We start from the raw sequence: 25,902 nt of genomic DNA, 5'->3' as shown, positions 1-25,902 counted from the left end.
CATCTGGAACTCTGCATATTAGTAATCGCTGATAAGTGATGTTCATGATAAGATGAGCTGGTTATCAAGAAGATCAAAAAAAGCAAATCAAATGCATTATCAACAGATCGTGTGTAATATGACACAGACGACTGTGGCTCAGTGGTGAGCAGGGTCGTCCTTCAATCAGAGGATCGGCGGTTCGATCCCCGGCTCCGCTAGCGCATGTCGATGGGTCCTTGAGCAAGACACTTAAACCTACATTGCTCCCGTAGCTGCGCCTACGGTGTATGAATGGCTGGTAATCCTGATGTGGCACCTTGCATGGTAGCTCCTCTCATCAGTGTATGAATGGGTGAATGATGCTATGTAGTGTTAAAGCGCTTTGAGTGGTCGGAAGACTAGAAAAGCGCTATACAAGTACGGGTCCATTTATAGGATGAAAAATTCATAATAGCGGACTAGATACAGCATACCACCTGATTGAAACTTTAAGTGGACGCAACTGAATTAGTGAAATGATCAAAAAGAAATTATCATGTAGGCCTTAATACCTTTTTTGTAAGCAATCCACAAAACACTTAGGGGCATTACAAAACATTGTAAAGGTAACATGAGACAAGCGGGGATTACTGGAGACATTTTTTTTCCCCCAGAGTAAGCGTTAAGGCAAGATAGTATCTGATTATTTGCAGTATTGATTACCCTATTGATAATTTATTAGGCTTAGTTGAACTCCACACAAGTGTCTTACATTGCTTTCACTAGCAGCCCAAATATCCAATTGCTTAGGATGTCAAACTTGTGAAGCTGTTGGAACGTTTGATTAACTTTTAGTCATTGCTGTTAAAACTGACCCATTTATAATGACAAGTAATGAGTAATTGCTCAAGGTTTTAAATTGTTTTTGTTGTGTTGTGCGAGTGGACATAGTTCTCAATTCTGTTCGGAAACCTATTTTCTTCCAGTATTTGTCTGCTGTGGACAAGTCTAAGCAGAGTTGAATTTACTAGAAAAATACTAAATTGTACAAATACACACCTTTTTCTTTGTGGTTAGCGTGCATGTTTGGACATGATGTACAGTTGGGAGTTGTTTAATCTGTCACGCATGTTCTCATGCCAGGAAGTCCACGTGGATATAGACGTAAGATAAGACATGTGAAGTCTAGTTTAGTCATCAGTTATCAGTCTAAACCAGGGGTCACCAACCTTTTTGAAACCGAGAGCTACTTCAAGGGTACAACATAATACGAAGGGCTACTTGCTTGATACAAACTTCCTGAACAACAAAGTTGCACAGATCACCTTTTAATAATAATATATGTGAAGTGACTGTCTGATCACATATCAATGTTAATTATTCCTCACAATAATTATTAACAATAATTACAATGATGGTAGAAAAAAAAAGTTTTATCACTTGAAAATAAAGTTACATCCGTTCAAAAAATAACTCATATTTAGTTACTACTAAATAGCTTATTGTGGAAAACAATAAGCAATTTTTTTGCAAAACAAAACCGAATGAGTGCAGATATGTGAGTCGTCAGGTTGTATCAGTATTAGTGGCTGCAGTGAGCTGCTTTCCTCTACACATCTGTTTTAAAAGGGGGTTGTAGATTTGATGCGGCTCTCAATTCATGCTCAATGTTGAGACGCAACAGCAGAAAAGACGACCTCACGGAGATCTCATAAAGATCGTCTTTTGGCGAAATGCCAATACTCGGCCAGTCGCGCATGCGCAAGCGTGACCTGTTTACGGCCTACGGTGAACATTTAAAACCAGCACTTCCTCTTCCGCCTCACCTGTAATAAATACCGCCCTAGTTTGATAACTACTGACTTCATGGAAACATGGTGTTCATTTATTTTAATGACAACCACATAGTGTGCAGGCTTTGATGCTTTGTCACTGCAGTGTTTTTCAGGCTTTTGGAAGAATATTTCCAGAGCCTCGATATGAGAAGTCAGAAACGTCATTTATGGAGCTCCGCAGGCTGTTTGTCTTGACCTGCAAATACATGAACTGCTTTAAAAGTGATCGCTGATAGCTTAAAATACTGATAGCTTAAAGCAGCAAGTCCCATTGTGAAAAGCACGCGACACATTTTTCGTCTCTCTCTCTCTCTCTCTCTCTCTCTCTCTCTCTCTCTGTCCGCTGTGTGCTCACCTATGTGCAGCGCATCGGGGCGGAACTCTGCCGTGCGCGACACAGAGAGTTGTAGACGCGACCAAAGAGACAGAAATGACATGCTGTCTGTAGATAAAATCAATAACATACGGCCGTTTAGTTTGTTTAGTAACAGAACAAGGTGGAGTCCTGTTCTATAGGAAAGAGAACCTTAAAGTACAGGGCGGAGGGCGCCTCCTGATATAACGGTGGGGGAACACTGAAGATGCTGGTTTGACATGCGCATAATATTGAACATTAGGCTCGTTCGAGATGAGCCAGTTCTGCGCAGAATCGATCGGCGGCGATCGGCGCGCAATGGTTAGCCGGTTAGATTTGTGTCCGACTTGCTCCCGACTTGCTCTGACGTCATGCACACGTGGTCAACGATACTCTCACGAGACTAAGCCGACCGTTGATTTCAGAGGCAGGCGCTGCAGTGGCTCTCCCCCGACTGCTTGGCCCAGTGCATGATGGGAAACGCCTGGCTCTCGCCACATCAGAGAGCTGATTGGCTCTTAGCTCTGACAGCAAACACCACATGTTGTAGAAAATTCGTATTTTATGTGTAGTTGGAATACTTAACGCTGGATTGTTGACTATTAGTCTCATGTTTGATCTAAAAACATTTATTGTGTGGTTGTTAATACAAAATCGCATTTATACAACACACATCAAAACTACTAGTAATGTATTTCACAGGCAGACATCAAAAGACCAAAGGATGCAGCTACACAGTCATTTCTACATGAATATATATATTTATAAACACATATAATGAATCCAAACGTGATCTGTAAACAAAAGTTCGGAACTAACAGGAAGTACTTTTTTCTGTGACTTCCTGCGTATACACAGCTGACAGCTGACAACTGTCCGACTTGATTGCAGTTTTTTGTCAACGCCTCCTGCTGCGGCCGCCTGCTCTCGTCTGGATTCCAGGCGAGGCGCAGCTCTAACGAACGAGCCTATTGACTTCAGAAATGGTTCATATATACAGAATTTTAGTTTTAAAATGTGATATTAAATATTGTCATTTAAAATTCTAAAATGGAAGTGTTTTTGATTAAAAATGTGATTTATTTTTTTGTGACAAAGCTCAAAACTTGTTCTATTTTTAGAACATGCCTCGCGTGCGACTCACGTGGTCCCTGCGGGCACCATGTTGGCTACCCCTGGTCTAAACCATGGCAATCGAATAGAGCAGACACTATTGGATGCTTTAGGGTAACGGCATTCTGTGTGGTTACTCGTGTTTACAGTCAGGGTTTTGAGATACCTTTTTAAAATATATTTCCAGTGCATAGCCAGTCCCAAGATGTGCGACACGTACTGTCCTCTGCTGACTGACAGGCCATGTGTTGTGTAATGTCTGTGAAGTGCTGACACTCTGTTTGTATTTTTGTCTAATGCCAGGATTAATTTACTAGGCAGCCAAGTCAGTGTTTGAATTGTTGAGGAGGAATTATTAGTCTGTCATGTTTGTCCTTTTGATGTTCTTTCATTATTAATCATGTTCTTTGTTTTTAGTTTAGAGCGGAACCAAAGGCACGTCTGTACGGTACATCAGATACAACATCCTCTGGTGATAATATAACAAAAATAGAACTGACATGGAAGAAGTAGTTGAATGTAAATGTTAAAGCAGTTGAGACGTATTGTCAAGTTTAATCATCAAGGATACGGACTATCGTCAGACTTTAAAAATACATGTTTAACACCCACTTCTTCTGCTCTCCTGCTGGCATTCAGTTTGTGGTGATGCTTTATTTTGGTGTTGAATGTGTGAAGCAGAAGCACTCTGCCCCCTGTGCCCAATGGAGGTACCGCGCTTTCCCCCTCAGGCCCCGGGCTCACGGCCAACCTCGGAAAGGCAGTGCTAATGACTGTCACACCAAGGCCAAATGTCTCACAGCGACGCAGAGAGAAGCTGGCGAGGCTCAGTTCACTTGATCTCGGAACCGAGTTGAGTGTGTGGAATGAATCCAAGTAGCCCGGCATAGGTGGCTCACGAACAAACACACTGCTTTTGTCAACTTAGTCTAACCTTGGCGTTCCTTAAAGCCTCGCTGACCCGTCTTACATCCTCGATTGTGTGCCGTGTCTGTTTTACAGGTACCCTTTTCTATTAAAATGTCCTTGCCGGTGCCTCAGTTGTGGCAGTTGTGGTTTAAATTTCTTTTGTTACCCGATTGCTTGTTTTCACTGAGCGTTGTAGAGCGCTTGTTCCCTGTGATTGTCTGCTGAAGTGCTCTATGATTGTTTACACCCAGCGATGCATTGAGAAACTGGCCAGGGGTCATTGATGCTCTTACTTTAATTAATTTAGACCATGAGCAGGTACTTTATGGGCAGCAGGCTGCATTGAGGGCCTCATTTAAGAAAGATGGGTTTTCTAGAGGTGAGCTCTCCCTCTCTCTCTCTTTCTCCACGCTGTAAGCTATTGGCTACTCGCCCAGGTCTGCAACACTGAGGAACTGAGGAGCTGAAGTGGGCACTTTTAGAGCAGCTCCACTCTCCACTGAGCACAGGGCCAAGGACAAAAGGTTTGTGAGTGTGTGTATATATGTGTGTGTGTTTGTACACATTCCTGGAGCATGTACACGCAGAGCATCCTTTTATGTCGGCTTCAGGGATCACAGGCTGTAGTGGGTTCAGCGTCCGCTGCAGGCATGTGCTGTACATACAAAGTGTGTGTGTGTGTGTGTGTGTGTGTGTGTGTGCGTGTGTGTGTGTGTGTGTGTGTGTGCGCTCAAACATCCTTTTAATTAGAGGCAGAATAATGGTTGTACAATAGTTGTTCACCATGTGTAACTTATATTGTATATGTGTTGCGCTTACAACAGATAATAATGAAATGAATTAAGATAAGATAATTGCAAGGCTGATCAGTTCATTGAAAAGCTCATACCTCGGCCGCTGCAGACATAAACGTAATGAAATTGCAATCCCTGCACTCCACCGACTCTTTGACAAAGTATCCATGTGGCTGATGCCGTGACTTTGCTCTCTCGCTTGAGATGAAAGCGGACTGACAGTTATGAAAATGGCCACAGGGAGGAACCTGTCATCAGACATGAGGTGTTGACACTCGTAGTCGTCGTGATCGCCGTTTGCGGCCCTCAGATAGGCCGGCCTTTGGAGGGCTAAGCATGGTGTGAACATGTGCCATCAATGCTGGCATGGGGCCGACCACTTAATTCAACCACATTTAGCTAAACCAGGGATGGGGGATGTGTTGTTGAGGACACGAGGCTGTGTGGGGATGGATGGAATGTTTCTCTGTAAATATTTTTTATGCTTTTAAAAATGTGTACTCAGTGGCTGATACCGCTAATGTTTAAGGTCAAGAACACTTAATTTTGCTCAGCTACCAGGGGGCTCGGCAAATAGTACTGTGGAATGAAAGACTAAGCAAAACAAAGAATAAGTGCTGATTTCCCAGTGTTTGTGTGTCTTGATAAAAATGGCGTTTTCCTCATTTTGCTTATTGTTATCATTGGCAGACTGAGTTTCCTCCTCACACAGTGGGCCCTGGTTTATGTTGGAGGGCCCACACACACACACACACACACACACACACACACACACCCAGCGGCAAGGACCCACACACTCAAAGACACCCAAAGAGCCCCTGCTGTCATTTCCCTCCTCGCCTTAGGGAGGAGAGATGACGAGAGGTGAGGACAGTGTGCTGGGAGCTGGAGGTTGTCTGTAAGAGGTTCCCCTGGGTTCTGAGGACTCGCCTGGTTTGAAATGGTTTAATGGAGTTGAACTAAGGGCAATTAGCTAGCCAGGACACATGGCACAGTGGAGAAGAGCCGGACACAGGCCAGCCAACCAGCAGTCGTACTTAAGACTCTGCTATACTTCATCAATGGAATTAAAACGTCATATCGACTGTGTGTTTTTTTTCTTCTTTTTTCCATGCTCTAATTTGAAAACATTAAGGATTATCAGAATGTTTTTCTTGGAAAAATAGGCTGTTTCCACAGGGAGTATAGACATTTTGCAAAAAGCCACAAACCAATCTTCCCCACAAAAGCCTTTTGTAAAAGCAGCCGCAGATTTCGGCGGCGTCCTCTCCGAACAAAATATAATAACAAGGGATAAATGTGACCAGATCCACAAGCCCAGCGGGTAAGTTTGTGGGCAGCATCTTTGCCCCGGGGATCAATGTGATGAGCATCGCAGAAGACCAGCTCTTTGCACCACACTGCCCTGCAATTCCCCACTTTATCATCTCTGTGTTGGTGTTCACACATGAGCAGCTTGAGTGACAGTGACATTCATGGGCTTGTCCAGGCAGCAGCCCCGTCCGTCCCTCGGGGCCGTCTCTCTCCAAACCCCCCTTGCTCTCTGGAAGTATCCAACTGTGTTGCTTCCCCTCCCCAAGGCCCTAATATACCCACTATCAATAAGTCAGATTGATTGAACTGCAGGCTCACAGAATGAACTGTATGTACAAGTCAATCCACGATAACAGCCTGCTGTAGGTTATTATGTGTAGGAGCTGGAAATCAAGGGAGCAGCCTAACTAGATGGTTAAATTGCTTCTGGATCAAAACTTTCTAAAATGGATTTATTCTCCTCTCCTCATATTCTCCTCTGCACTGTTTGCACCACAGAGGTCCTGTAATATATGTTGATAGTTGCTCTAGTGTAGATGATTTGTCACTGAAATATGTCCAAATGAACAGCCTCATGCATTCGATATTCATGAGGAAAGGATTGACATGACCTTAAATTGCCCCCATCGACCTTTTTGTTTTGCATTTGCATTTACTGAGTAAAGGGGAGAGAAGTGCTAATATGAAGTTGAGGAGATCCCTCGTGTGTTTTCTATTCTAATAAGTGTCAGTCAGGAGGACCGAAGGAACGCTTTCTTTGGTATTCTGCAAAAGCATCCTCCTCTCCTCTGGCTCCTCCTCTCTATGTGCTGTCTCCCTGACTCTAATCATGTGGCCATTGTGTATGGATTTACTGCCCTCAGAGCCCCCAGGAGGGAGATTTGATTTTTCCCCTGCACTGGCTAATCTTTCCCTCTCACATTCTATTTTTCTTTTCTAATTCTGCCCGTCTCTCCTCCTCCTGCAGCCTCAGATATTTTCGCTGCGCTCTCTTACTTTTAGATAATCACCCTTAGTTGACTGGGAGCATTATTCATTCGCTGGCTCTCTCGGGTTCACTCTTTCTGACCGCGTCTCGTCTTTTCTTGCCCTCCTGCTTTGGTCCACCGACAGAATATTAGTGACCGAAAAGCCTCAAATGATTAAACAGTGTATTATTGCTAAGCGATTACAGTTATATGGTAGGATGTATTGCTGACTCGTTTGATCGTTGAGTTTGATTTGACTCATTATTCTCTGTTTTCCAGCCACTCTCACTCTCCTGGCTCCATGGCAGCAACGGTCCGAGGCAGTGAGTGGTCATGTGGGCGCTGCACCTTCTTGAATGCCGGCGCTGCACCTCGCTGCTCCATCTGCGAGGCGCCGCGCCAAAAACCCGACCTTAACCAGATCCTTCGGCTGAGCAGCACCGAGGAGCACCGCTGGGCCTGTCCCCGCTGTACGCTCAACAACCCTCAGGGATCTGGAGCCTGCACCGTCTGTGGCTTTGGACCGTCCCCTGCCACTCACACGCCCCCGACAACCACCATAGCTGCCACTGCCAACGGCCTCCCGCCCGCCCCGGCCGAACCCCCGACACCCACCGTCACCCTGCCGGTTCTCCTTGAGCCCCATGGACAGCATCCAGCCAAGGAGGAAGTGCTGCGACGGTCTGAGAGCAACGGAGAGGTGTACGGCCTGGAGGTGCAGCATACGGGCTGGGCGTGCCCACGCTGCACGCTTCACAACACACCGGTTGCACTGTCATGCTCAGCCTGTGGCGGGCCCAGGAAACTGTCTTTACCGAAAATCCCCCCTGAGTCACTGGTGGTACCCGAGGTGCGAACTCCTGTGCTGGGGTTTCCTGTTCACACAGCAGGGGCTGCCCCGCTACTTATAGACCTAACGGATGACTCTCCTCCCGCCCTTCCCTGTGATCCTCAAGAACCTCCCCATGTCCCCTCACAGTCCCTCTCCTCCCCTTTTACTTCATTCTCCTCCCTCCAAAACAACCCAGTGCCTCGCAGCAGGAGAGAGGTGCCCCCTCCCGGGCGACCACCGAACCCTGCCACCAACACTCCCAGCCCCACGTCCCCTTCAGCAGCCAGTGTGCCACCCCAGCCAGGCCCACAGCGGCCAGCCAAGCCCAAACATGCCCAACCCCAGGAACCTGCATACCCCAGCAAGCGCCTCAGTATCTTGGAGGAAGAAGATCCTCAGCACCACCCTCTGACCCACCACCTCCCCGTCGCTTCCCCAGCCGCCCACACCTGGAAGTGCCCTTGCTGCTCGTTGCCCAACCCAGGGAGTTCATCGAAGTGCGACAACTGCCGCTCATCGCGGGCCGGCGCTGACCTCATTGACCTGGTAGGCTGCGAGACGGTACGATTTACCCCGGCCAGCCCCTCCAGCCCGGACTTTAGCACCTGGGCCTGCTCCAAGTGCACGCTGCGCAACCCCACCGGTGCACCCAAGTGCTCGGCCTGTGGTTCTTCCAAGCTGCATGGCTTTCAGGATCAGCAGGTGGCCCTGCCCCGCTGCTGTACACACTGTGGCACTGCATCGTGCTCCTGTACACCCTCATCATCCTCCTCGGGTCATAAAACAAGGAAACAGGCCCGGGGCTACCCTTCCTCCTCTTCTGCTATTGCTTCATCTAGTTCCTCCTCCATCTCGTCCAGCCTTCAGGAGAAGGTAGGACAGTGGAGTTGCCCAGCATGTACGCTGCTCAATGACATCAAGGCCAAGAACTGTGCAGCATGCCACACGCCGCAGCAGTACCTCACCCTTCGCAAGGTGGTTAAGCCTCTCAAGAGGCGGGAGAGCATGCATGTAGAGGCCCGCCGGCGAAATGATGAGGGCGAGGCCAAGGAGCTTTTGGAGAACATAGTCACCTTCTGCAATGAGGTAAGAGAAAAATCAGTTGTAGCTGCCAAACACAATAATGGGATCTTATAAGCTGGATTTCACCACTTTGTTAATATTGACTTAGCATCATATTTATAGGGTGAACAAGTCAATTGTCATTACGTGTCACCTTTTTTAAAAGTTATTTCTTCGCATTTTGTTGAGGTTTCCGTGAACCCCCACCCGCCTGAGAAGTTGGCTTATTTCGATGTGCGATGCGTCACAGGGTGCACATTGCCTTTCAGAGCACAGCTCCCTCATTGTAATTCTTCTTTTTGTTAGGTCTCTGGCATTGTTCCCACTCCCTCAATCTCTCTAATTTCAGAGAAATGCTAATAGGCTGTGTCATTGCCTCTGTTTGCACTTGCTCCGTTAGCTGAGTTTTAAACGGCCAGCGGGTGAATCTTGAAAAGGAGCTGCAGATACAGAGAGCCTCGTAGTGTCACTAAGTCCCAGCACTGAATTCTGATTCAGAACGGTTCATTGTTTGTTCTGATTAGACTTTGCTAGGAAGTTATGTGTTTTTTATGCTGACAGCCTGGTTTGAGTCTGACTCTCTTTTTTCTGTACTCGCACCACAATTTAAGAGTTCCTATTGAGAAAAATTTTAGACTACTTAATGCGATGCATCTTACTGTATGAAAGCAGACCTTTCTGTAAAAGATTAAACAAATGTTATCGTTCAGAATGTGATTTCCCTTTCAATCTGAACGTCACTGCATCAATTCTGCAAAGTAATTAACCGTGCTTCTTTTCAAACAGACAGCATGCTCCCTTTTTTTTCATCAATATACATCTTGAAACAGAACATTTTCATTTAGCTGCGTAAATGTCAGCTGTCACAAAGTTAATCATTACGTTTTTTTTCTCTTTCGGGAGAAAAACGTAATTATGCTTTTGTAATTACGGGCTTGTCTGTAGTCATAACAACCTAAAACAATGATGCCATTTTTACACACTCAAGCACCACTGCATTTAATCGGCATCAGGAAGACTTTAAGATCAATTGTGTCATTCATGAGTCCTGATTGGTCACAGTGTCACAGCAGTTTGGAGACACCGAGATGTCTTTCCCAGCAACCATGATTTAGACGTGACAACCTTTGATGTTGTGTCTTTGTACCACACCACTTCCTGCACGCTTCCTCTGCTGTATTGCACCTTTGATAGGCCTGTATTATGTTGTCATGGAAATGCTACTCGGGGCTGTCAAAAGGGTTCATTTATAGACCCTTTGCTAAGGAGACACGATTAGTTTGATAGTGGGCTTATATTCTCTGAATCTAATTGGTTGTCTCGCGCATGACCCTTTGACACGGCACCTATCGAGCCATGTTTACAATATCATGAAGTGTGCTTTAGAATGCATTATTAATGGCTTCTTTTAAAGTCCCTAGTCTCATTGCTGCGAGCGTGGGAGTGAAGTTGTCTCAGTAGGAAGGAAGGACACCATAGATCCCTCTTTGCCACCTTCCCCTCCTCTTTTCCCAATTTTAAGATCAACATTTAAGCGAATATTTCTTTTACCGACTTTCTTTTTCTCCTCCAAATATTTTAGGCCCGCTCTCTCGGCTCTGCCCTTCTGCGCTCTTCAAAGTACTTTTCCCCTCTTCATCTCCTTTTTATCCCGTCTCCCTCCATCACATCCATCCTCGCACGCTCAGTCCGTTTTTTTTCTCCACTCTGCTAATATCTCAAAATATGCTTTTCCCCCTTGCCACCCACCGTAGCCCCTTCACCCCCACCCCACCCTCTCCACACGACTGCACTCAATTCTCCAGTGTAGCAGTCGATGTGTGTGTGTGTGCGTGTGTGTGTGTGTGTGTACGTGCTAAGGTGAACACAGGGGCTGGCCTATTTTTAGAAGCAGAGCTGGAGAGGAGAGGAGCAGAAATGATTCGCTTTCCTATAGTGAACACAATCACTAACAGCATCAACTGCCGGCGCTCGGTTGTAGGGGTCAGAGCGATGAGCGGGGGTAGAGTTCGTAAGCAAGCGGCTCCATCACTGTCAAGGCAACATTTGGCAAGCACCAAAACACCAGTGGTGAAAATGTGATAATAATTGAAGGCTTTGGTTTACCTTGCTGAGGCACGTGGGCAGTCTGAGCACACAAATACAGGGGAAGTTTCTGGATGTGTTTTTATTATTATTTTGTATTAGTTTAGTTCAGATTTTTTTTCTAGATTTGTTGGATTATAGCAGATTATGTTGCTAATGAAATATGATGTATTTGTCCAAATTGCAGCAAACAGTGGAGACTTAGAGTAAGAAATATGATTCTCTCCTCACCTCTTTGCAGTTCGTTTCTTCTGCCTCCTTGCTCTCTACTCTCCTTGATTGGTTTTCTGAGCGAGAGGTGTGTGTGCTTGATGCCAGAGCCCCAGAGCGTGTCCGCTTACTCACGGTGCCAGACGAGTAAACGCTACTAACAGCCATCAGCGCCGCTTGTGAACTGTAAAACCCTGCGTGGTTGAAGCTGGTTCCTCTGTTCCCTCTCCATGTCACCCTCTGGGGGAGCAACAAACCAATGCTACATGGCAACAGATTGACTTTGATTTGTTTTATTTCCCTTCTTAAGACCGCTCTTTATACAACTTGTTGCTTGAACCTTTGCCACACAGAGGGTTTTACCCGGGGTGCAGGTTTTGCATGTTGGATTGTGAGTTCTGACAGCGTGCAGCGACAGCTCTTTACTGCTTGTGACACTGTTGTACGTACCAGGCTGTTCTGGGACGCTTTTGTTTTCGGTTTCATGTGGGGCACTTTTACGTCTCTATAGTTCCTAGTAACCACATTTTCTGGGAGATGGCAGGAAGACAGCAGCAGCTTTTCTGAGCTCAGCGTCGAGTTGGCTGATCGTGGACTGGTCTGGTTTGCATGCTGGCATGTGCCCAGTAATAGAATCAGAGACAGCAGCACCAGGTTCACTCGATGAGGACAGACAGCTAGACTTACGCTGACAGACGTCACGACACGGCAACCTGAACGACAGGAAAAATGCGCTTCAAAAAGGAAACATAAAACTATTATGCACATACACCAACCTGGGTGAAAAGGCTAATTGCAGCATGCGTACTGTATTTTCCTAATGGGCTGAGTGCCCAGTGGTGAGTGCAACAGGATGATCATTATCTTTGTGGGATGCTAAAATGCTATTGGAGCTAACCTGTATCTATCCATTAGAACTAACAGACTTTTAAAATGTGTCCTCTCTCTGTGCCAAATGATGAGGTTTGTGTAATAAAAAAAATTTGAATTAAGAATGCAGTATAAAGATTCCTGTGCTTGTTTGGAGCGGTTTAGTCTTGTTTATGTGCCGACAAGTTCGGCCTCTGTACGTGTGCAGGGCCAAAGCTTTCCCCTCCACCTCTGTGCTAAATCCACATTGGCCCCTAAGCCCATACAATAAAAGCCAGCACAAGGGTCATACATAAGCCAGTGAGCTACAGAATTGGAAAGCTACACGGAGACGTCGGTCGGCCGGGGTGGTGAGGTGGTGTTGAAGTGATTCCGTCGGGTAGCGAATGCCGCTTCGAGACTACAGAATTGGAATGTGGGGACGGCGACTAATCAATTCGCTTCACTGTGAGCTACCAGTGGGTTCGCCCGCATCACATCCTCTTCCTGCCTTGCAACACGACTGGCCGAGCCCACTTCTCACACCATAAATAGGAAACCGGATAGGTTTGCGTGTGTGTTTGTTGGCCTTCTCGGGTGTGTGTACAGGAGAGTTTTAGATAGGCAGATAGTGTGTCAGATTGGGTGTCTTGATCTGTTAATGTACCCATGTAGTCTGGGTCCTGTGTACAGTTGAGAGGCAACCACTTTTCAAAGTGTTAAAAATCCAGTGTATCATTTTAAATGCTATTTGCTCTGCGGGGAATGTGTCAGAAAGCGAAGCGTTTGAAATGTTTGAGAGTGATTTGCATTTGTGTCCTGTATCCTGGCTGCTTCATGGCGCCACATGTGGACTCCTGCTGTGCAGATGTGTGATGCCGCTCTAACAGTGGAAGTAATTCCCCCCGCCACACGACTGAATGTGGGAGACAGTAGCTTGTCCTTGTTCCACCCCGAATCTAGTGCCGGCATTTAGTGTCCTGTATTCATGATCATCCACCTGCAAAACATGTCATATTAGAAATGCAGGAGACTGTAAGAGATTAACAGTTGTTGCTCCAAGTGTCCTTCAGGCTTGTATTGTGTTTTTGAAAAGCTTTATTTTGATGTGCTCTCATCAACTCCTTTTGGGAATGATTTAAAAATGTGTTTTCAGTTTTTTAAGTCTGATGTTTTCTCCTAACAAGTGACTTACTGTTTTGGAATCTATTTTAAATGCAAGTTCATGTTTGTCTCCCTCTCACTTCTCCTCTCCACCCTCCAATGTCTCCCTCCCTCTGGTCCCACATGTAGAACTCCGTGAACTTCGTGGACGACAGTTTCCCCCCGGGACCTCGATCCGTGGGATTTCCTGAGGGCGACAGCGTCCAGCAGCGTATCAAAAAGTGGCTCCGCCCACATGAGATCAACTGCAGCAACTTCAAAGACCGAGGCGTCAAGTGGTCCGTCTTCCGCACACCGCGGCCCTCTGACATCCTGCAAGGCCTGCTCGGGAACTGCTGGTGAGCCGTCCGAACCGCACAGGACTCCAATCAGTGTAGATAACAATGAGACACATTTACATACAGATAATAAAAAAGATGCAAACATGCCCTAATAGCTGCTTTAACCTAGGAGACACAAAAAAAAAGTGAAAGGAAAATCTTCATTCCGTTCAGTCCCTGAGAAAGTTTAGAGGAATACAAAACAGACAACAGATAGTATTTCATGTCAGGTTTAGATGAACACTGCAGCCTGAAGCTAGCAGAGGGAGAGCGAGAGGCAGACAGTGACAGAGAGGCAGTGAAACAGTAAGTTAAGAAACAGAAAGCGATAAACTGAGAAATTGGGAGGCAGGGAAAAATAGAAAAAGAAGGCAAGCATTAAATGAAAGAGGGAGCAGGGCGTAGTTGGACAGATGTACAGATACACCTGACAAGGAGATTATTCACGCCAATGTGAGTCTGGACACATGCTTTATCTCCCTGCCCCTGTGTGTCCTTTGGGGGGTTATACTGTGTGTGTGTGTGTGTGTGTGTGTGTGTGTGTGTGACCATTCACAATCTTCCTCCACACACAACAACAAACAGTCACAAAGTTGTCCCAATACAACTTTTCACTTCATCTCCAGCACATGCAGCTTATCAAAAAACAGCTCTCCCCAGAGCCAAATCCTCTCACTTGCGAAAAGATGTAACCCTAATTCATCTCTCTAACTCTCTCTCACACACACACACACACACACACACACACACACACACACACACACACACACACACACACACACACACACAATAGGACAGTGTGCTAATAAACCAGCAAACAACCCAGCTCCCCTCAGCCTGCCAATGACAGCAGAAGAAAGTAGTGCCAATGCAGTGCCAGTCACCCTTGTCCTTGAGTACAAGCTGACATTAGAGTCACATTATGACACGCCTAATTGGATTTTTATTTGATTCTGTGCAGCCGATTGGTTTTTCATCAGCCGCTGGATGGGCTGATCGGCCTCAATCAGCTGCCACTTGAACAGATGGGCTATAGCTTTAATAATACACATTCCCAACCCCACACAAAGAGTCTTTTAAAGGCTGCTTTGCTGACATCAACAGCCGGCAGCCGGACTGAAAGGGATATTACTTTCATCTTTCATCTGCGGATGTAGTGACAAAAGTGGGTTTGGTCAATTTTAGTTATGTCATCAATAAAGCGGGTCGGGATATGTACAAAGAGAAATATTTTTAGCTCATTGTCCCCCAAAACTCCACTGTTTGTAGCCATTTCATCATATTGTCTGATCTCTTTCCACACTTTCAGATAAACTAATGTTCACTTTAAAATATATTCCTTTTAAGTTGGATCCCTTCGTCCCCAGCCGTGTTTCTCTTTTGTGAGGAATTAGCATTTTCTGATGTATCCGGATTTTTGATTAACTAATTTCTCTTGCCAGCTAATTAGAGGAGGCGAGTCGGTTTGTCTTTGCTGCGGGGTGAATTAACAGTAATGGGTAGGTAACCAGAAGGCATAGAAGCTTGACTCATCAAATGTGATTGATTTTAAATGAGGGCAAATTATGTTTAAAAGAAACCTGCTTGAGGTGCCTTTTTGGAAAAAGTATGTTTTAATTCTCACGGCTTTTTCTTTCTGTTTTCTTTGATTGCGTCTGTCGGTCGACATTCCTTATCCTTACTTGTCTTTTCCACTAAAGCCGGGATCCATTCAGCCATCCAGCTGTCCGTCACGATCAGCTGATCATTTATGTCTCGTCTCCCTTTGTTTCACTGCTCAATTCCGCTTTGTTTCAGTCGCATCCTCTCATTCACCCATCTGTCTATCTGGATCCAACGTTTCATTTTCCGACTCATCGAGTTTTTATCCTTCTCCAGGTTCCTGAGTGCGCTGGCGGTGCTGGCGGAGCGTCCGGAGCTGGTGGAGAGGGTGATGATCACCAGGACAATCTGCACAGAGGGTGCCTACCAGGTTCGATTGTGTAAAGACGGGACGTGGACGACGGTTCTGGTGGACGACATGCTGCCCTGCGACGACTACGGCTACCTCCTCTTCTCCCAGGTCAGGAAACGACAGAGCGGTGTGGGAAGCTAGCATAAACACACATAATCTGCGACGATTCTGTCGGTGATCGAGTTGCATTGTAGGTAAAGTAAGCGTCAGGTTTTTACAAAGAAGAAGACTGCAGGGAATAAGATTGGCAGTATCGGTTCTGCTGCATGGATTTTGAACTGTCCATCGGTAGTCTGACCATGTTAAAGAGGTACAAATGTCAAGTTGGTGGAGTACTTTTTTTCCGGGCAGCAAGGATGTTTGACATATATCCTCTCTGATTTATCAGCAAGCAGGGCATTCATAAGTTCCCTTGTGCTTGTTCTGGGCAGTCATAATCGCCTTGTTGATGGAGTTGCAGCCTCACATTAGTGTAGTATCAACTTCTTAAATGGAAGTTCAAGCTAATTTAATAGCTTGCCTTTTATCACAAGCACGTCTCAAAGGGCCCCACAGAGGAGGATCGTACCTGGAGGTCTAATTAATCCTCAGTCAATTACAGGACCAATGATAGTATTGCATTCTGCCACAAACAAAGCACAGGGACACAAATCCAGGCCCACGCATGCTCGAGAGACCCACTGTCGCACCTATCGCACCATATCTACCAGATGTTGTTGAGACTGTCAACCACCAACCTTAGATCTCAGCCGCAAGCAGAGAGAAAAGGTCATAGAAGGGACATTAGGCAGTACAAGTGAATTACTTCACCATGATGACTAAGCGTGGAAGAAATGCAGGACCAAATGGAAAGAGAACAGTTGTGTGTGGTGATGATTTGAAAGAATATGAGAAGCATAAATATGACCTATTTTTCTTGACAGTTTATGTTCATAAACCTTGACCCATTTGAGTCACAGCTAACCGGTTCAGAGCCAACACCTCAAGACAAGCCCCACAGCAAACACAACATCCTGTTACGAGTGAGCTATACTCACAACTGAGACTTGACTAAATAATTTCCCCTTCTCTTTCCCATGGTTCCAGGCCCAGAGGAAGCAGCTATGGGTGGCGTTGATCGAGAAGGCCCTGGCCAAACTCCACGGCTCCTACTTTGCCCTGCAGGCAGGGCGCGCCATCGAGGGCCTGGCCACGCTGACGGGAGCCCCCTGCGACTCCCTGATGCTCCAGGTCAGCTCCACCAACCCTCGGGAGGAACCCATCGACACGGATCTCATCTGGGCCAAGATGCTCAGCTCCAAGGAGGCTGGGTAAGAGAGGGAGTGGAGGGGAATTTTGGTGCAACGAGGGTGTGAATGAACAGTATCTTTGTTTGTTGTCACTTATTCCTATAATTTTCCACCGTGTCGCGATAAATAACTGAATACATACATCTACAATAGTGATATATCTTTGTACAGCACAGATGAGATGATAAAGAGCAAAACATCTCATTGGAAAATCAGCTGATCAACTTCCTCTAATCCCAACTACAAACACGACGGTGTTTCACAACGACAAAAGAGCTGAATGCCAATTAGCGGCATTTGTTAGTAATAAAGGGAGTCTGGTAGTCAGCGCTTTGATATGTGTGCTTTCAAAGCAACATGAGACAGCTAGCAGAACTCCAAAGGGGCCAAATCATCTGTGGCCAAACTGCAGGTCCATCTGTCAGAAAACCTGCAGGATTATTCAATATATCAAAGGGGAACAGCCTGGAAAATGACGACAACATTGGTATACTTTCCTAAACAGAGACGAGCAGCAGTCACAAATTGAAAACAATTTTTTTTTTTTTTGTCTGTAACTCTGTATTGCTGCCAATTCTGAGGCTCTCCTGGTTAAATAAAGATTAAATAAGTAAGTAAATAATTAATTAACATAATTAGCTATGCAAAAGAAGAAGACGCTTGAAAGGTGGAGTTTTTTTTTTTTTTTTTTTACCTTATTAGTTATATTTGTTCCAGAAAATTAATGGAATATGGAAATAATTTGCAAACGTTATGATGATAGTTTTGTATTATTCTGTGTCTGTTAGGTTTCTGATGGGTGCGTCTTGTGGAGGAGGCAACATGAAGGTCGACGACGTCGTCTATGAGTCTCTGGGTCTGCGACCTCGACATGCCTATTCCATCCTGGACGTACGAGATGTCCAGGGCTACAGGTATGAAGTCATGTGAACTAGAGGGATATTCTGAGAGTATCTAATACTTTGTGAGTTTCTCTTTGTACGTCTATCAATCTGCTCCATCTCCCGCCATTCATCGATTTCATCCTGGTCACAGAAAATATAGACTTTTAAAGGAACCACAACTAAATACAATGCCCTTACTTTGTCTGCATGCTGACCACATGGCCTTAGAGAATACAGTTAATTCACGAAATCAAATCATTGGGGTCACCTTAGTTGCATGGGAGGACATTCATTTTCTCTAAAGGTAGTGTGAGGTAACACTTCCGCAGCTTGCATCGGCATGAAATTCTCTCGAGTGAGTCGGTGCAAAAGATTAACAACTACGCTAGAAAATATCAGGTGCCTTGATTTACAAAGTCGAAGGTACAAAATGGAGCACCATAAGGTGAGAAATTAACCAAGGCTCCCACAGTGCATTTAATTCAATTCATTTCTGATTTGGGATGAATTCAGCAAGGGATTCCTATTTTGTTCACAACAAGAGATTTGAATTCCCTCTTGCGTCTCTCTACCGCCGGCTGAGGCTCATGGGTATTTAAATGCTTGCCGTTCTAAAATTATGGGGGGGAGGAAAACATCATTTAAATAATTAAAACTGGAGGCCATAACATAAACTAACTGAATGATAACATAATCCGCAGAGTGCTGTGTGTCTGTGTTAACTAATGTTGAGGATATCATAAAGATACATGTTTGAAATGGGAATAAGAATGGGGAAAAACAGCAACTCTATAAGTGCCGTTCCACTTACAAAAGGCTAAGTTGTGTCATGGTTGAAACTTTTCCTTTAATTCCTCCTTTTTGCTAGATAGTGGAAGCCAATGAATCATACAGTGGGTTGGGATGGGCTTGCAGGTCTCTTTCATGTCTTAAAGATTGTGTTCACTCATTAAATAAGAATATGTTCATAAATAAGTATCCTAGGTTTAGAATTGATTGAGCAGATGGACACTTTGTGGAGGTACTTGAATGATTCATAGGTAAATGGGGTAGAGGCTTGATGCCAATAAAGAACAGGTGCACAACAGTTCACTTTGATCAGCATTGTGAGTCAACAAAATGGAGGGATCCTCTGTCCTACCTGTGAGAGGAGGTTGAGAGTAGCCTGTAAATCTCAGATGTAATTTGCTCAAGAGTCCCACACAAGCACTTTAATTTACAGCCATAAAGCAATCTGAGTGGAAGATTGGGCCACAGCCCTTGATCGGAAATGAGTTGAAGTCCCCCTGCGTGGAGCCGGAGGAGATGAAAAGCAGCTTGGAAACAGCCGTTCACCTGCACTTTTTTTTCCCGGAAAGAGGGGACTCTCCAATATGGTTGTCCATTATGCCTCCTAAGTTTCTCACTGTAGGGAGGAGGCAGTAAAATGAAATGGGTTGTTAAAAAGTAGGCAATGATCCATAAGGGGAGCAGAGATTGGATACTGCGTTGACAGAAAGCTGTTGTCGCTCTAACTGGATCCTATAATTGGCTCTCCCTCTCCATCCATCCTCCTCCTCCCTAACTGTCACTCTTTGGCCACGCTTCAGGTTGCTGCGGCTGCGTAACCCGTGGGGTCGCTTCTCTTGGAACGGCAGCTGGTCGGACGAGTGGACAGAATGGCCGCAGCACCTGCGCCACGAGCTGATGGCTCACGGCAGCAGCGAGGGCGTCTTCTGGATGGAGTACAGCGACTTTATAAAGTAAGAACCATGTTTACTGAGAGATTTTGTTTACTATTTTAGTGGTAATTGTGTAGATCTCGTCTGGCTTTGAACCATTTGTTGGTTTGTTTACCAGGACAGATGCAACCATAATGACAGCAGCAAACATTTTAATCCATATTTGTAGATGGGGATTGTTTAATAAAGTAGCTCACTCTTTCAGACTTCTTTCAATTATTCACTCATTCCCAGTTGACCTTTCTTCCAAGTGGCCTAGTGGCCACCAGGGGGCCACTCTCATGGCAGCATCTCAAATTGACACTGAACAGTTCTATCTTGGTTATATTTTATATCTCTGATACTGTACTTTTTACAAGTGACTTTGCAGTCAACCACTGTGCCCACATGAAGGATGCACAGCTTTTTCTTCTGCTAGTTAATTTGAGCCATGGTGGCTGTGGCCGCTAATGCTACACTTCTTGTGTTTATTCCAAACACACCAGTTACAAATGTAAAATGCATGAACACCTGTGATGTTTATCCCAGGAGAGATCTACTCAGCACCAGCTGTTTCGCAAATGTTAAAGCTTTTGTTCACTGAATTCAGGTGAAATAACTCTTGAAAATGCCCTTTAATTGTGCCATGATGGCCACACGCAATGTACTAAAAGTGATGGATGGATAATTAATCTCATGCCTTTGTGGATTTTTGCCTACCATCTGGTATTGATGTCAAACGTAATGACGGCATATTTTTTTTTCTTTCAGTGCGTTCTATTTTTTTGTGCATCATACACCGGTTCCCACAGTTTTTTTTGCGGTTGCTTTTGTAAGTCTGTGAGTGTGTTTTGTCATATTAGCTTAATCCTGTCATTCAATCACACAGAGCATCAAGTTGTTTTTCTAGCTGTGTGTTCCTCATACACGACCATGTCACTGACCTTGTGGAACACTGTTGCCTGTAACAGCTTAATTAAAAAGTACTCTGAAATATAACAGGAAGTTGTTGCCTTGGACTGCACTTAAACATAACTGACTAAACCATAATGTTGGAAAAATAACTGTACTGAATCACAGCCCCCAAAAAATTCTAAATAAAATTTGAAGAGAATCCATGTGACCTGCCAAAAAATGATTTCACCAAGTGTAGAACCGATTTTACACCCTACAAAAAGTTATCTTGTGTACCGGACCGAAAAGGTTTTCTCTCACCGTCAGCAAACCATCTGATCAATGGCCGTTGTCACAAGGTCCACCAGGTTAGTAGGCTCGTCTAAAGATAAATGATGTGTGTATCGGGCTCTTATTCATGTCCCTTGTGTCTAACAAAATAAGAGTTGCAAGAAGTCCAGAGGGATCAATGCGGCTGTCCCCCTGAACAACTCAAACCTGAGAAATGTGTGCGGCCTGGACCAGAATCCCATCTGTCTCCTGACTGTTTATTGTACTCTCTGACGGACAAATAATCCCCCAGCTTTCTACAATATGACAAAACTACAGCATGCGCCTGCCTCCACTTTTGTCGGTATGGAAAAAGAAAAAAAGTGGTCAGCTTGTCAGATAAATATCAAAACCCAAAAAGTGGACAAATCAGTGATGATGCTGATGTTGATTATTAAAACCATTTGAGAAGGATTATACCACTCAAACAAGACATTTATACCTAGTGATCAAAGATTCAGCGTGTCCCCTTTTTTTCCCAATCTCTTCTTCCCGATTGTCAAGAAGGCAAAAGTAAGTAAGACGTGAGATAGTTGTCAGTGGGAGGTTAGGAAGTGATGAAACAATGAAAAACAGACTGAAAGCAAGAAAGAGAATGTCTCTCGGGGCCTCCGTCTTTGAAGAAGAAGGTCTTGATGTGTTAGCAAGGTAAATGGTGTTTGTACAGCAGCACCCTCGGAGGCTATGCTAATGTTGAAGACTTCCTTGTGATGCGTACAAATAGATTAGAATAGATAGATAAATTCGGCTCAAAACGGGGTCAGAGCTGCCGGTCAAACTGTTAGTGTCTCTTTACGCAACACTTTCCTGTTGATGCTGTATATACTGTTGTAGTAAAGAAGGCTCGCTCCTCCCACAGGTACTTTGACTCGGTGGACATCTGCAAGATCCACTCTGACTGGCAGGAGGTGAGGCTACAGGGCTGCTTTCCCAGCAAGGCCAGCGGGCCGGTCACCGTCACAGCCCTCACCGTGCTGGAGAGGACGGCTCTGGAGTTTGCTCTCTTCCAGGAGGGAAGCAGGTAAACGGGGCTGCCATCAGCATCCATCAGCAGTTTTTCTCCCCACCGTTGTTTTGCGCTAACCCCGTCCGTCCCCTGTGCAGGCGCTCGGACACGGCCGACAGCCACCTGCTGGACCTGTGCATCATGGTGTTCCGCGCCTCCTTCGTCAGCGGCAACAAGCTGACTCTGGGCCGCCTGCTGGCCCACAGCAAGCGGGCGGTGAAGAAGTTTGTCGGCTGCGATGTGATGCTGGAGCCGGGGGAGTACGCTGTTGTCTGCTGCGCCTTCAACCACTGGCAGATGAATGTCAGCGGGACCGGAGGTCCGCCCACGCCCAGTAGGTGGACAGACACAACGTGCAATGCTTTTGTTGCTCATGAATGTTCACCTCTTCCAGACTCATAAACCTGTTTTCTATACAGCAGGAGGCACTTGTCCGGACCCGTATCTCTCTCCGGCAGTCTCCAGTCCTACCAGTGGGGCAGCGCGGCGGCCCAGCCAAGACTTCCCCGGCTACATCCTCGCTATCTACAGCTCTAGACAGGTGATGGTGGAGCAGGTGGAGGCGATGGCCACCACGCTGGCCGATGCCATCATCCTGCTCACGGAAAACAAAGGCGAGAGACACGAGGTGAGACACGTGTACACGCTCGCCTGAGAACAAGAGAATAAGCTCCCTTGTCTCTCTGTCTCTCACACACACACACACGCACACACACACACACACTGTTTGAGTATAATGCTTGTGAAGCTGGAGAACGCTTGCAACTCCGTAAGCCACTTTGAGATAACACTTCAGATTTCCATAGCAGAGTCCGGAATCCTATTCTGCCTCGACACATGCAAGTATATGTGCATTATCTCTCACGCACACATGCACACACACATGCACGCACAGAGCAGCTCACACCCAAGGAAGTGAATTATTCTGGCTCTCCTCAACAGCACTTGTACTGTCACATTGGCTGGTATTTTAGAGGATGACAGAGCTTTTTAAACACTTGAGATCATCTTTGTTAAATCATTCAGCACTTGAGCTCTACAGGAATTCACCGCTCACAGTAGGTTGGCTAAACACTCACGAGTGCATGACAGCCACTACACAAACAGTAGTGTTTTAACAATATAGTTAAAAAAAAAAAAAAAAAAGATAATTTTTTGGGTGGGGGTTTTAATAAGTCATTTAAACGGTCCTGTGTCATGAAACTGATATTTGTGTTATGAGCACATACATTACTGGGTGCTGTCCCTGGTCCATTGGACAGCAGCTAAAGCAGTTGAGCTGCAATTGTTTTCACACAATTTCAGGCCTCAAAAGCAAGATCAGCAGCCGCTGCATGAGAGATGGAAGTCATCTCTCCTTCAGGAGGAGTTGCTGTTGTGAATGCAGTTTTAAAAGCATTTTAACACAATAGTGATGTACGTTTCCGATACAGCTATATAATAGTTGGACTGCAAATTATTTTCCAGCCATCGGTTCATCAAAAGACCAAGGCTTCTCTTTTTTAAAGTCATGTGAGCATAAATCTGGCAGTCTCTCTGCTTCCTCAATAGACCAGAATGCACTGCACTGTTTTGGGGGGGACATCTTTCTTAATCAAATTTCTGCGTGTTTCCACGTATGCTCTCAGGGCCGCGAGGGCATGACGTGCTACTACCTGACCCACGGCTGGGCGGGGCTCATCGTGGTGGTGGAGAACCGCCACCCCAAATACTACCTCCACGTCTCCTGCGACTGCACCGACAGCTTCAATGTGGTGTCCACGCGCGGCAGCCTCAAGACCATAGACAGCGTACCGCCTTTGCACAGGTACGCACACTCACCTTATTCTCTCTTCCTCACGTACACACTGGAAGAGTCCAGTCTTTTTTTTCTCGAAGCTATATTTCACCTCGGAAGAAAACAACCTGAATAGATTGCAAGTGAAGAGATTAAATGCGTTGGGAACATTTGGTACAGGTGCAGAAAACATCCAGCCCTTCAGACAATTATATCTGTACACACATCCACACTTCTTTAAACGCCAGTGATCCCAGAGGATTAGCGTTCCGTGTTTCTTAATCTACCTTAGGCTGGTCTCAGCACAGTTAGAGCTGCCTTTGTCTCCTGTTGGTCCCCATTGTTCTCTTCCCATTAAAGCCACTGATTTAAAGACCTAAAAAATATAGTACGCTCATAGTCACCTATGAGATGCAGCACAGCAGAGTTGTTCAGGCATCATTAGGTTTATCTGAAGTTAGGTTCTTTGGACATCTAATCTATGGATGTTTCAGGCGTACAGACACATTTCAGCATACATTAATTAATATTTACGACCTTATCCCCTTGAAGTTATGTCCCACACATAATGGGAAACTGTAAAAAGTCACCATGCATGAGGGCCGTGTCTTTTAATGTAATTTTCTCTCGTCTAAGTATTATGTCTGTTCACTTGTTGGGAATATTCTGCGGCATTGTCACATCATCTTATTTTCTGATATTCTTACTCACATACAATCAGTTCAGAGGCAAAAACATTTAGCAGCTTGGTAATCATATTCAGGGTTCTCACTGGGGTGTACCCAGATATCGTTAAGACTGTGGAAGTGTGAATAACTCTCGCCATGTTACCTCATCTTGTTCTCTAAATAGACTGAAACCGTGCTGACTTGGCACTTTGTCTTTCTCCAATCATATCTTTAACTTTGCTGAGTAGCTAATAAACAGTTTAAGATCAGTGGCATACTTACAACTGAACAATAATTATTTGCCAGAAAAAAAATGTTTTTGTTTGAAAGATGGAAGTCAGACTGGCAGAGCAGGGAAGGGTATTTCATTGTATTTCTCATCTATAGTTTATTTCAGAATTTCAGAACTAATTATATTGATTTTGATTGATTGCAATACGGAGTGGGGTGAACATATCGCTGGGCTCGAGTCCATTAGCAGCTGCAGACCTGTTGTCTGTTCCTGATTCACCCTTTAGTGAACTCTAATAACTGTTTAGTCAGCAGCTCTTTGTAAAAAAGTGGCTATATTTTTTCCCATAAATGTATTATTTTAATATATTAAGGGGCGCTGAGGGGGCTGAAGAAAATATGATTTACGCGAGGGAGAGTCTTGCTTTTTTATAAAATGAAATATAGGATTTATCCCTCCTCCTCAGACAAGTAATTGTCATACAGTCCCTTACTTCACTTCAGCATATACAATGCACAACATGAAAATACCACATTTGTATTCAGAATGGTGCCTCGAACAGGAGCTGCTCCATGTTTTTATTCCCCAGTGCTCTCTGTCTCCCCCTGCAGGCAGGTGCTGGTGGTGCTTTCACAGCTGGAAGGGAACGCCGGCTTCTCCATCACCCACCGCCTGGCTCACCGCAAGGCAGCCCAGGCCTCCCTGGGAGACTGGACCCCCACCAAGGCCACCCACAGCCCCCTGCTCACTCCGGACATTGATGGCCTGCACCGGCCCCGGCCACTATGACCACCGGCCACTGTCTCACACATACACGCTGACTATTATCCAATGAACTGTCACACCACTGGAAAAACCAGGCAAGGAAGGGCGAGTGTTGTGTGCATCCCTAAACCGTGGAGAACACACACACACCTGAATGTAAAGCATAAACGTGCAGCATTTATCTGCTGTCCTCCAAATTCTCCATAAATGCTTTTCATCCGGTCGACACGCGCTCTCTCCCCTTGCCAAATGGATGTGCCATGTCAGGATGAAATGAGGGAACGGGCCCCATGGAGTGACCTCTACTTACTCCCAAAACTATTTTTCACCCAGGCACCTAACAGGATCCAGCTCAGACTACTTAGAATTCTGGATGTTTTTGGTACGAGCGCTATACAAGGGATGTCATCCCTGAGTTACGTATGCTTGGAGACGACCCTGCTTTCTCCACAGAAGTCAGGGTGCAGTGCCGTAACTACTGAGCCATTTGCCGGCCCACAAACTTTGAGCCAATCACCCGCAGCGATCAGACACTTGTCCCTGTGCAAGGACAGCTAACCAAGCAGGAGACTTTAGGGGGAGTTTATCTCGCCTAGCCCTCAGTACGGTACTTAATGAGCCAAACCCACATT

General features: G+C 45.5%; 1 protein-coding gene across 1 annotated transcript in view; it reads left to right on the top strand.

Annotated features, from left to right (window-relative positions):
* capn15 (calpain 15) overlaps positions 1-25,294 on the top strand; it is a gene marked incomplete at both ends in the record, with an annotated part of 30,021 nt that extends 4,727 nt beyond the window's left edge. The window contains 11 exons of the mRNA XM_079237636.1: positions 7,529-9,167; positions 13,581-13,789; positions 15,650-15,833; positions 16,812-17,035; positions 17,803-17,928; positions 19,488-19,640; positions 21,682-21,843; positions 21,927-22,162; positions 22,287-22,456; positions 23,457-23,635; positions 25,117-25,294. Coding sequence (XP_079093762.1) covers positions 7,529-9,167; positions 13,581-13,789; positions 15,650-15,833; positions 16,812-17,035; positions 17,803-17,928; positions 19,488-19,640; positions 21,682-21,843; positions 21,927-22,162; positions 22,287-22,456; positions 23,457-23,635; positions 25,117-25,294 — 3,460 coding nt within the window. The remainder of the gene's footprint in view (positions 1-7,528; positions 9,168-13,580; positions 13,790-15,649; positions 15,834-16,811; positions 17,036-17,802; positions 17,929-19,487; positions 19,641-21,681; positions 21,844-21,926; positions 22,163-22,286; positions 22,457-23,456; positions 23,636-25,116) is intronic.
* Between the last annotated feature and the right edge of the window lie 608 nt (positions 25,295-25,902).

This window comes from Taurulus bubalis (genome assembly GCF_910589615.1).
Source record: "Taurulus bubalis genome assembly, chromosome: 2".
NCBI classification, from domain to species: domain Eukaryota; kingdom Metazoa; phylum Chordata; class Actinopteri; order Perciformes; family Cottidae; genus Taurulus; species Taurulus bubalis.
Note: the sequence above shows the minus strand (reverse complement) of the source record. Positions and strands in the feature narration are given on the sequence as shown.